We start from the raw sequence: 12717 nt of genomic DNA on the forward strand, positions 1-12717 counted from the left end.
ACATACGCAGAAAGGGATTGCATGGTAAGGATAAGGTTGGAAAGAAGCAATTGTGCAAAAAAACCCCAATTCCCAGGTGTTTTGTTTCCAGTGCTTTGGGAGAGGCATTTACAGCGAGTGCACAGAATTTGTTTATTCAGAGTCCTCTTTGTTTCCTGCTCCCTTCCTGGCCATGCCTGGAGGATGTTTCCATGGAATAGAGCCCGGTGTTCGCTTTACACCAGCCTGCTCAGCGACTGCCCGTACCTCCTTGTCTCATCAGTTCCCAGCGATCATTCTCCCCATGCCTGCTGGTTGTGTAATGGGCTCTTCTCCACCCTTCCAACATCTCGTTTCAGGCAACACTGTTATAGAAACTTTCACTGCCACTTGATTTATTATTTATTTTAAATATCATGCACATGAGAATGAATGTCTACAAGCACTGGGTATAAGTTAAAGCTTTCTGCATTCAGCCATCAAATGGTTTTCCTTGAGCTGCTGTTGCTACAAAGAACGTTGCTTTTGTCTGTTCCTGTAGTAATCCTACAGTATTTGCAACTCATTTTCCACTTTTTTTCTCCTTGATAAAAAATGATATGAGTTTGCATGTTCACAAAGTGTGTGTAAAAATGTGGCTTTTCTTTGTATATGTCACAAAGTGCCAGGCATTGAAAACAAAACCTCCCCTGGCCACATGAATCGACAGTAGCTGATTATCTATTAAAAAATGCCTCCCTTGTTTAGCCAGAGGTGTTTTTACAAATTATGTTCTTCTAAAGCACCACCACCTTGGATGAAATATGGGCCCTCACACCCAGATGAAAGGCTTCAGTTCTGATAAATAAAATAAACAGAACTTCCTAACAAAACCAGTTGTACAATAATGTGAAAAGAACAGCAGCAATGGCTCCTGGCCGTAACCTGAGTTGGGAAATATCATTGGCTTTACTTGGTATGCTCATTCTTTAATTTTCCATGGCTATATAACGAAGGCAAGCCTGAGTCTCTTTTAAACTGCAGTTTGTCCTTCCTGTGGTCATTGAGATGCAGTGGAAGGGAACGCGCCTTAATGGCGTGTGGATCAGCAAGACCAAATCTGCATCTGTCAGCCTCCTTTCTTACCACACTAGCTTTGCTCTGTTTAGATTGCAGACTCCTACCCTTGCTTCGTTATCTGTTCCTTTTGATAAACTCTGCAATGAGAGGAAATGTTTTTGCATCATTTTCGGGAGTCCTGTTTCCTATTTGAGATCTGAGAAATGGCTTGTAGCACTAGGACCCTTGGGAACTTATTTTTCTGTGTGGAAACTAGACCAGCATAATGAGTACCCTCTGCAAATTCAATATTAGTTCTACACCTAAGGTCAAGCAGAAGTTAATGACCATTTTTTACATACAGAAATCAGTTATGAAACCAATATCACATTTCATGCTTTTGTCATTTTAAACCAAAATAAAATGCTGGCATAATTTATATTAAATTGATTTAAACTACAAAGCATAAATATCATGAATCCTAGATTAGCGTTTGAGAGAAAACGGCATCATTGTCGCTTGTTCAATAGTTCACTCCCCAATGTACAAGCACCTTTATTCCATCCCGTGCTTGCTGTGCTTTTTTAGATACAGAGGTGCTGAACAATGCTGTAAGCCGGAGTCTGTCTTTAATAATTTTTGCATTTTCTTTGTTTCTTTAATTAGCTGATTTACTCAGCTGATTGCACAGCTGTCTGGGCAACACCCCCCAGGGGCCTGCCAACTGTTTCAGAGATATGTAGTGTACTCAGTGAAGGGAAATCTGTACAATAATTTGCATTTATATATATGCAGAAATAGTGGGAAGGAATGAGAAAGCTCAAAGGCGATTTTTGTATTGCTAATAAAAGGAAACATGTTAAGGATGAGCTTAAAATGCTTTCTCTTTTCAGTAATTTCTGGGAAAAGATTACAGTTTCATGGTAAATAAGGAACCAATTCTCAGTCAGAGGGTTTTATTCCTGGGATTATCACTGTTTCTTATATGCAGCTTTTGGGGATTTCAGAGGTATTCAGTGCTTGTTGGTTTTCCCCCTTTAATTTGGAAATAGGACTTGGAAAATACAGGACTATGCACAAGGACCTGGTCTGGCTTAAAATGGTCCCCAAATCTGAGGTTTGTAAAACCCTTACTTGCTGCACATCTTCGTTTCCACCACTCAGCGCCACTGCCTTACGTCAGCTAGAGGATCCGGCTTTTAGTTTCCCCAGTGGTATCAGTATGAGCTATTCATTTTTTTCCACTCTGATAAATTAATAAGCATCAGCAAACATTATAACACTGTCAAACAGCTCAGAGCTGCCATAGTAACCAGCCTCTCTAGAGCTTGCTGTATACCCTCCACAAAGAATAACAAGGGATACCACGAGCTCCATTGTTCGAAATAACAATAAAGTTTTCAAAAATAATGAAATTAGCTCAGAACAATGTGATTTAAAAAAAAATGCATTTTTGCTGTTGTTTGTTTCTGAAAAGCTTCATGCTAGCAACTTCCTTTGGAGGGAGTGGAGGAATCCAGAAGAGAAACATGCCTCTCAAAAAAAATTTGGGATAGAAGAAGAATGCTAGAAGTTGTGGGCTTCCTAGCAGCTGACGATAAATCAACTGGTGCAGGCTGCTGGCAATTCAGAGCACTGGAGCCTTCCCCTGGGGAATATTCTTGCAGATTCCTGAGGTCTTTTCAGCAGTGATGGTTTGACAGGGACAGAAAAACAGGCTATAACCATCCAGCAGGGATGAAACAGTGGAAATCTGTTGGCTTGTCAAATATACAAAGTTCTTCTGTTCAGAAGTAGGCTCTTTACCACTTCCAAGGTGATGTGTGCATGTCTCCTATCTGTAGAGGGCATGTAGGTGCTTTTTGCTTACTGGCTACAAAAAAAGAGATGCATATATGAATTTTGATCACACAGTGCCGAAAGGATTGAAATCTTACCAAGGGCAGAGTGGTTTGATGTTCTAGGATGCTAGCAGGTTAAAGAACAACACTAAATAATAAATGAACATCCTAATTTGAAACGAAGGAGCATCACTGAAAACACGAGGGACGTAGCCTAAGGGGTGACTGAGCTTTGTATGGTGAGCAGAGCTGCCTCTGGAGCCGCTGTGGGGACAGTGAACTCCTCATCCAGCCCCTGCGCAGGTTGTGCAGGTGAGCCGGGCGGTTCACCGGGATGCGGGAGTGTCTGTGCAGCTGGGATCCCGCACGCTCTGGCTGCTCCTGAGCCTACGCCTGAGGGTTTGCAATGCGCTGAGTCTTCGGAGCAGCCTAGGGCAGCGCAGTCGTAAACTGCACGTCTGCCCCCGAAAGGCAGGCAGCCCCGGTCCCCCAGTTGGACTTCACAGCAAGCTCAAGGGCTGAAGCTGGACTTGTGTGGCAGAAGGGGTCTGGCAGCAACGCCGGCTTGCAGGGTGCCCTGTCCCCTGCCCTGCCTGCTGCCTGGGGCTCTGTTCTCAACCAGGTCATCAAACTGAGCCAGACTAAAAGTAATCCTATTCACTGCACAAATCCCAAATGCTTTATGGTAGTGCAGAGAAGGGACAGTAAGTATGGGAGGTGTGGGACAGCCAGCAGTGATGGGGAGCTAAACTGGCTTTCTGCCCTGGAATGGCCAGGTGGGTGCCATCCAGATGGGTTGCCTGTTGAGTCGCTTATGGATGGACAGATGTCCCTTACGTCATGCTGTTCAGCAGCAAAATGGTTAACTGTGATGGCAGTCTTCTCTTAAACATTTAAATAATTAGCTTTCAAAGTTAACACCCTGTTAAGCCAAAGGGAGGAAGTTCACACCTCTCCTGGTGTTATTGTTCCAGTCTGGCTGGCTGCAGCAGCAGAATGAGCTAGTGCCTTGGTTTGTGTAGTGAAGGTTATCTTTGCAGCCAGAAGGGGTAGAAAGAAGAAACTTCATTTATAGAAAAGGAAGAAAGCACAATACAGCAAAGCCTCTGGGAAGATTGCAGCACTGTGGGTTCCAGGAGCTGGTTTATGTGTGGATTTATTTTTTTTTCTAACTGTCCTTTCCACTTTCAGTTGGGTAAGAGATTCTGCTATGTTGCATAAGACAAAGTATTAAAATGAAACAATGTGCACTGTACTATGTGACCTTCAAAAATCTTACTCATCAAACATAATTAATTTACCTTCAAGTTTGGGGGCATACAGAAGAGCGTATGGAGGAGGCACAGCTTAGCAGGATTCTTCCATAGGCAGGAGAAGGTCCATAGCGCTGCAGGTGGCCGTTGTGACCCTCGCTGCGTGCCAGTCTGCGTAGCATGTCCTTTAGCATGCCTGTAATGCTCCGTGTTGCCAAGGAAGACAAATTCCTTCCAATGTCTTAAATCTATGTTAAACTTTGTAGCGTGCCAGTAAAAGTGGGGGAGCGCTGTCGATCGGTAATGGTGACACAAAGGATGCGCTCAGTTCCAGCGTGAGAGATGGTTATGTTCCCTTTCCCTTCCCACCCCCGTGTGATGGCTGATTCTGCTGAGGTAGCTAGTACAAAATGATTTACTTTTGTTTCTTACTTCTTTGTTATTTTTTCTGCTGATTTAATAAGCTGAAATGGGATTACTGAAGGACAAGGCTCTCCCCCACAAGAATTCTCTGTTCCAACATTAGTTTATAGAAGAATCTGCTAGCAAAATCTCAGCTCTGATCCGCACAAAGGGCACAAGGAACTCAGTTCAGATGATGGCTCTTGTGATCCTGAGGTGACCATAAAAAATCAACATCCTGAATTCCCTAGGCTAATTTGCAAACGGAGATATTTGAACTATACATTAGCAAGCTAATGCTCATTTAACATCTTTCTGTTTCATTCGTGGTGACCTTTCCTCCAAAGGAGAAGAAATGCTGCAGGTAGAAAAGAGAATTGGTCACTCTATGTTTGTTTGCATTTTTTTCCTGTCTCAAGCCTGAGCCCAAACATAGCATTAAATAGGTACATATAGATCAGGGTAAACCACCTTTGCCTTTCCCTGGTGTTGCTGCTTTGTGAGACGTGCTGAGATACTCATGTCAGGGAGAAAAGCTGGGTTTATGCTGGCAGAGAAGGAAGGGTTTGGCCCAGCTCCAAAGTTCACAACTTTTTTGTATGTGCATGTTACAATTTTAGGGAACCATCCCAGAATCAACACTCGCCTGGGAAATACTTTCCCATTCCACCCTAACCTTCCGCTCGCTTTTCCTACAGTTGAATTTGCAACGTCAAGCCTTTTTATTAAAAAATAAAAGGCCAACTGACAGTAAGTGGGAAATTATCCCTGAATTCTTATATTTTATGACAGAACTTGTATTGTGTGCACAAAACCCCATGAGGGCAGCGCCCGGGCCAATTCAAGGGGTGTCTGTGAGTTGTTATGGGGGTAGGAGGCACACTGTGTATCAAAATACAGCAATTGGTTTCTTATGTGTGTGCGATGACCCCTACAAACATAAATTTCCAAATACATTGGAATATTTTAAGAGACTCTAGTTTTTTCTGTATTTTATAGACAAAATGTGTTGTAACATTTTCATACAGAAATGAAGAAAATGTAATTAAGGGTTGGTATTTGTCCACTTCAGCCTTCAAGCTATGAACTATGTTCTTGTGATGGAAAAAAAGTATGAGATGGTGTGATTCCTTCAGTATTGCTTCCTCGGTGTAGTTAAAGGGTTCAGATTGTGACTGGTTCTTATGTGTTTGGATAAGAGGCAGAGAGGACACAAAAATCAAGTTTGTGATGGAAATTTCATGAAAAAGAGGCCGACTGCTCTCTCTCTCCCAAGAGGGCTGCAAGAACGTCAGTGTGAGGTCCGGGATATTTTTTTTTCCTTTAAGAAAATATTTACTGCTTATTTTCTACATTCCTTACACAGTCTAAACAACGTTGAAGCCAAGGAGAGCTGGGTTTGGATTATGAACTTTTTCAGCTTTTTTAGAGTTGAGCTGTGAAATAGCTGATAAAAATAGCTTTTTTTTTTTCTTTTTCTCTTCTTTAAGCTGTTCATTTGGAGTACGTCTAAACCAAAGTTGTTTTCTTGTCAGCTTTAATATTGCTCATGCTAAAATTATTCAACACCTGAGGAAACCTATATCCATTGGGGTTGTGGACACGTACCCTCTTTCTCTTTCCCTTTATGCCAGGTAAAAGATGTTACTCCGCTCAGCCCCGGGGTGTTTGCTGCTTGTCCCCTCGCTAATTTGCCATCCCAGCCAGCTTAGCAAGGGCGTGCTGCTCCTCGAAGGTCTGCCTGTTTGCTTTGGTTGAAGATGCTCTGGAGCATTTGCCCTGGCACCAGGCAGGGGAGGGGACACTTGTAACAGAAGCTGGTGAGAAGAAGCCGGTTGGCAGCCACTAACCTTTTCCCCTGGCACAGCTGCTTGCGGAGCGCCCATCTGCTCAGGCTTGTCAGGAAAGCTGGCTGGATCAATATAAATCACTTAAGCCTGGACCTGGACCCGTAGTCTTGTTGCTAGCGAGGTGCCGCTCCTTTAAATGCCATGATTAATAGCCAGCATCTACGGGGATATTTTGCCCGTCAGTAGCTACAGCAAATTGATTTTAGGAGAAATCAGAAAATTGAAAGGAGAGTTGGGGAAATGTTGTGTTTCTGCTAACACAACCACAAACTTAAGTGATTTGCAATTGCTCAAACAACCATTTTTTTGGCATTCATTAATGCCTTCTGGCATTGCGACGTTCCTGTCTCGTGCCGGTTGTCCTGAATAGCGTTTGGCAAATGAATGTCCTGAATGCTTTGTGTCCCCTGCAGCGGCAGTGGGTAGGACGCGGTCACGCACGGGTGGGAGTGTGCCAGAGGAAGGGGCAGCTCTTGGGGAGGTGGGTTATGAGGGAAGGGACTGCAGAGAGCCCCCGGCCTGGCTGGCTGGCTGGTGTAGGTTGCCTTTGGAAACCCTGACCTGCACTAGGAAAGCAGGGGCCACGCGGGGCTGTTGAGGTAACACTCTGGTTGCCGCTTCATTGGGTTGTTACTTTTCCAGCCTGGGGCGGAGATATGCCACAATGTCCCAAGCACATTTTGATTTTCCCCAGCTTTAAATGCTGCTGGGATGTAACCCCCATTATACATGCTTTCTGTTATAGCTATAGATCGACCCTGTGTTTTCAACATTCACCTTGTATTTCAGAGGTTGGCTGGTTAAGTGATGCCAGCAAACCCACTAGTGAAGATTTATACCAGACCTCTGTTTTCCTTTGATAATGGATTAAAAAAGATCCCTGAATGGAATAAACTGTATTGACAAAGTGACTTTTTTCTCCTTTTATAATTACGTTTTTATTACTTTTTTTTTTTGATAGCATAACTGTGGGGGAAGAAAGAAGAATTATACTCTCTATGGCATAGCAATATCAGCAGAAATCCTGCAGTAAAAAGAAAATAAATCTATATGCTATATTTTAGAGGTCAAGAACAGTCTAAAGTTACTTTTCTTTTAAGTGGCTGGATGCTGCCTAAAGGTCAGGCTGGTTTTTGTCTGCAGCAGACCCAGAGCACCCGCGCGACACACCAAGCTAGACTTCACGGCTCACGTTACATGAATTAGCTCAGCTGTGGTAACCTGCTTGTATGTCTAAAGATTCAGGCTGAGGAGAGCTTAGGTGCGGGTGGTCGACGAAGGTAGTGCTGCTGTCTCTACAGCCGATGTGTTCATCAGTGAAACCCTGGGCTGCCTCAGCTCACAGACATAGTGTTAAGGCAAAATGGGACTGGTGATACTGGTCTTAAAGCACAGCGCTGTGAGCTGTGGCAGTTTGGGTGCAGCCTGACGACCAGCTCGGGTACCCAGGGCTGGAGCAGAGAGGAGGTGGACAGGAGGAAGCACACAAGCTGAATGCTCCTGCCTATCCGTCAAAGCCACGTGCCTGGCGTTGTTCAGGAAACGGATTTGCCAGCTCTACCGCTTCAAGGACGCTTTTGTTGTCACAACTGCTATGGCTACACTGGCAAATCATTCAACGTGTACACAAGATCAATGATATTTGAGTGTGGTGCTTGTAAGTAAACGAGTATGGCGTAAAGTCACTTCACGTGTGTCTCATCGGGTCTGACCCTCCACGTGCCACATTTCAGAACATCTGAGGGCTTAATGTTCTGCCGAAATACAGCAGGTGGGTGTGTTGACTGGAAGGGTATCTTGGGCTATAGGTGGTAAACTACCTGTGGATATAGCTGCTTGCAATACAGAAGTCTGATGTGTCTCTTCATGGTCCTTGTTTCTTTAGCTAGGTAAACGGATAACTCTGGGTTTGACTCTTCTGGAGATTACAAGTTAGATCCAAAACGTTTTTCTTCAAAGTCTGGCAAAACTTGCTGGTGTTAAGCAATGTTATTTGAGCTAAGTTACTGGTTTCTCTTATTGTGCCACCAGCAAACTACCTTCAATAGAACATCTTCTGCTACCATTTATTTCTGGAGATGACTTTCATGGATAGTGGTGGTGTTTGTTAAGATTGAGATCACTTTGCTTACAAAGAATTTTCCAAGTCTGAGATGAGGGATAAATCTGCTTATTTTGTTTAGTCTGAATTGACCTTCCACAGTATAATGAAAGTAAAGGGAGGTCTGATTTTTTTTTTTTTTTAATTCTTTCTGAGTCACCAGGTCTTGTTATAATGTATGGAAAAGTAGAGCTTCCTTAAATGTCACCATTTTATCAGGACTAACAGTAGCAGGAATATAACTATTTAGTACTGCATTTTACTGCCCAGGAAAAATAAGGTATACCTTATTTAAGATTTGTCTAAACCCAATAAGATATACCTTATAGGATTTGTCCAAAACTGCTCAAGGAGTTAACTGGAAAGCTAAACTTGGTTTCTTGAATGGTCATCCTATTTGATCTAAACCAAGCCATGCTGCTTTGCTGCTTCTTGTGATTTAAACCTGCCTGCTTCCAATACATTCCCTCTTTCTTATTTTAGCAATTCATCAAAATGAAGAAAACAGCAGTCTAGAAGTAAGAGGACTAGAAGAGCTCAAGGATACCTCTGATGCTCAGGTAAATGTGTAAGATTAATGGTGTCTTGGGGACTTTTTCAGATCTACAAGTTGAAGGATCTGCTTTCAATAGCTCCGGGAAATGGATTTTCCTCGATGTTCTGTGCAGGGAGCCTGTAGGAAGGAGAAAGTCTGCTGGATCTTCTCTTGTGTGACTATTTAGAATAAGATTGATGATTACTCTGGGAATTAATCCCATGATGTTGCAATCGAACAGCATTCTTCAACTATCTCTCTGCTCTTTTTAGATAATATACATACCAGATGTGAAAATAAAATGAGATGTATTTTAGGAGGCAAGGGCATGTGACATTTTGATTGAGTTTTAATCACTGTAAGCAGACATGCAATGAAATGAGGATACTTATTAGTCACTCGAGTGTAAGCAACAACCTTTTTCTTTCCTTCCCTAACTTCCCTCATTTGCAACCAAAGCATACTTCTAGATATTGCTCAGAAGAAACTTAACTGCCTTTTAGAGTATTTTATTGTGGAATTGCTTACCCTTTTTAATTCTGTGAATCTCTTTTGATTAATCTCCAGTTTATTCAATCATTCAGTTCACACATTCAAACTGTGCAAGTGTAACTATATTGCTCATTGTATTGCTACTGATTATCACTTTTAATTTAAAATTGATTTAGCCTTGACTGAGGTTGGTTTTTTTTTTCTCTGGAAAATCTTATGTTTCCCACCAGTTGCCACCTTTTCTCCTTCCTACATATGCAACTTGCTGTTCCTGTCTCTGATTTATCTCCTAACACCTTGCCCACTAAAAAGCTGGGTGCAAGAAAGACCGGTTTGCACTAATGTCTGTGAGCAAGCCTAGCTGAAAGGGCACAAGCCATGTAGCCCAGTTAGCAGTACCTCTATCCTTCTGAAGGCAGGGGCTGCCTTGACCAGAGTGAGCCCAGGAAGGCTCTAGAAGCAGACCTGGGCCATGGCAGACGCCTGGAGAGTGCAGGCAGAAGAGTTGAGGACCCTGCGGATGTGCCTACTGCACCAGCGTGTATCTGCGCTTTTCTAGCACCCTCTTCAGAGTCATGTTCGAGCAAGCTGTTTGGAAATGGTCTGCTCCTTTCTTAATTGCACACAGTTTCAAATCTATTAAAAAAAAAAAAAATTGTAGTAGGAGCCCTAACGTGTGAAAATTTTGTTACCTGACTTTGACTCCTAGTTCACATCAGCGTGGGGTCGAGGATCAGTCTTCTAGAGCTCAGGTGTGCATTACAGAGCTATAGAAAAGACTCAAGGGGAAATACTGACCTCACTACACAAAAAATCTGGCTTTCTCTTTTCTTTTTTGGGGTTTCATATATGCTCAGATCTACTTGATTGTTGTAGTTATTAATATTTATTGAAAACGTTTGTTCACACTTATGTCAGAGATGTAACAAGAATGACTATGACGCGTGCTCAGAGCTCCTAAGTATCAGCTAACAAGATTAGATGGGCAGATTATAAAAACCTGTAAGAATTTATGATTGAGATATCAATTCGTTCAGCTTTTATTTGGCTGGAAACCAGCTTCTAAAATTTGAAAGAATTTGAAACACATTTAAAATAAAACAATTATTAAGTGAACAGTTAACAAAAGTGTTCAAGTGCCCAACTGGGAGGAGAGCAGGACCGTTGTCAAAGCAGCTGTTGCCCCAGTTTTTTTTTTTTATCAGTGCCATAAAAATGACAACCTGCAAACACCGAATACCGTTTGGTTTAAGGGTGTGAATGATTTTTTTTTTTTTTCACTTTAGTGAGATGGTGCATGTGACTGGAGCAAAGCAAATGATCTTTCGAGGCAGTGGCATATGGTTTTAAGTTTTCAGGTTGTTCAAAGGTGAAGCCTGTAATAATTGTGTTGTTTTCACCAGACACAGAAGGAGACAGAGGTGCAGTGGAAAAAAACCAAACCACCACAAACCTCTTCTGTTGGCAGAATTGAAGGGTGTGGTGCCTGCTCTAAACACTGCTCTGCAGGACATAAGTCTGACTAACGTCGGAGTTCATTGACAAAACTGGTGGAAATGTGGAAAAAACTCAGTACAGGGATTTTTAAAAGCGAGCATGCTGTAAAGAATATAAATAATGTAAATAAAAAAATCCCATCCTGTCTGCCTAGGGCTGTCTTAGTTCTCCGTGTCACTGCTAGCATATTCATTTATGGCCTTTGCAGAGGGAGTATTTTTCAATGGATGTGCTGAAATAGAAAATGTGTTGTCAGCATCTTTGCTTTTCCAACCTCAGTAGTGACTAATTTACTTTCCTTCCCATTAAACGTTTTTATTTCATTTCAAATATTGCATAAATACCTTTAATTATAGTAATTTTGTGCTGTGAATGGTAGTAAAGACTTACTATAAAGCCCCTACATTCTTTTATCATTCATTAAATTAAAGCCAGTTAAAATACGCAACTTTGTGATTTTCATTTTTACATAAGTTAATACTTGTATCTCTGTTGGTGTACGTGAATTAGAGGACTAAGCACCAACATCTGGGCATGTGGGATTTTGGAGGGTGTGTGCCTGCACAAAATACAAATCGAAATTGCAGTTTGCAAGCAGGGTGGCTTGCCTTTACCCTTTCGTCTTACAAACAGCTTCAAAGGTATTGCTTGAAAATTAAATTTATATTGACAAGTGAAAATGACCAGTGATAGGAGATTCTATCAACATCCCAACCGGCTTTTAGAAGCTGTCAACAGTTAATTAATTAGTTGACCTGGATGCTTTCTTATAAGTATTTAGCAGAAAAATTTATAGTGGAATGTCAGCATAATTGAGGAAATCAGAATTAAAAGTGATTCATATTTTTCTTCTTCATTATGAAAAAGCATGTTTAGTTTTTTGTATTTCAAGTGCATTCTTTACTCCCAGAGCCAAGCATGTACAATTAACTCGATAATACCTTAGTCCTCCCAGAAATTTCTCAGTTGACCTTTTATCCTCTGGAAACCCAATAAAATAAATACATGTTTACATTCTCTGCAATTCTTTAAATAGAAGAATAGTTGGGGGAGAAGGGGACATGTTAAAATGTAAGATTGCTTCTTGGTGGTTATTTGAAACAGGACAGTATGATTAATGAAATTGCCAATTTGAATACAGACCATATTTATGGTGGGGCTAATGGGTTTGTATCTGGAGTTCCTTCTTCCCTGGGGCGCTCATCCATGCAAAAAGCAATAATATGCTCTGTCTGAACACAGGCAGAGGGCAAGGGGTGAAAGAAAGCGAGGCCCATGCGTTCAAAAAGTTCTCTTTCTCTGGGATGTTTCTTCCATTTGAACATACTGAAGTCAACTGTTACCCCAAAACTGAAGTCCCCCTTCCTCATCTTAACATAAGTGGTTTTAACCATTGGGCTTTGCTTCATACACTGAAGATCAATAAGTATTTGCTCGGCAGAGTGCACGCTGCATTTCTGTCGATGTCCATCTGACATTTGAAGTATGGGGACTCGTAACTATCTATGCCACTCGTAGGTCATGGACTGACTTGTGCGGGCAAAGCATGAAGATGTGAAAAGTGCTTCCACGGTAGTAAGATCCCAGATCCAGAGAGGCTGTAAATCTTTGAGTTGTGCTTAGCCTACAAGCCTGGGGGGATTGCAGCGCACAGGCGTTACACTCTCTCCTAGAAGCACACGGAAGCCATGAAATAAGCAGGTTTAGCTCTAGCAGATGTCCCCAAGCC

The 12717-nt window shown here is 42.1% G+C and overlaps 1 protein-coding gene across 3 annotated transcripts in view; it reads left to right on the forward strand.

The window, feature by feature from the left end:
* RAPGEF5 (Rap guanine nucleotide exchange factor 5) overlaps positions 1–12717 on the forward strand; it is a 160294-nt gene that overhangs the window by 51737 nt on the left and 95840 nt on the right. For all 3 annotated transcript variants that reach the window (XM_054815308.1, XM_054815306.1, XM_054815307.1), the window contains exon 8: positions 8948–9024. In XM_054815308.1, coding sequence (XP_054671283.1) covers positions 8948–9024 — 77 coding nt within the window. The remainder of the gene's footprint in view (positions 1–8947; positions 9025–12717) is intronic.

The sequence above is a fragment of the Grus americana genome, chromosome 2 (genome assembly GCF_028858705.1).
Source record: "Grus americana isolate bGruAme1 chromosome 2, bGruAme1.mat, whole genome shotgun sequence".
Classification (NCBI taxonomy): domain Eukaryota; kingdom Metazoa; phylum Chordata; class Aves; order Gruiformes; family Gruidae; genus Grus; species Grus americana.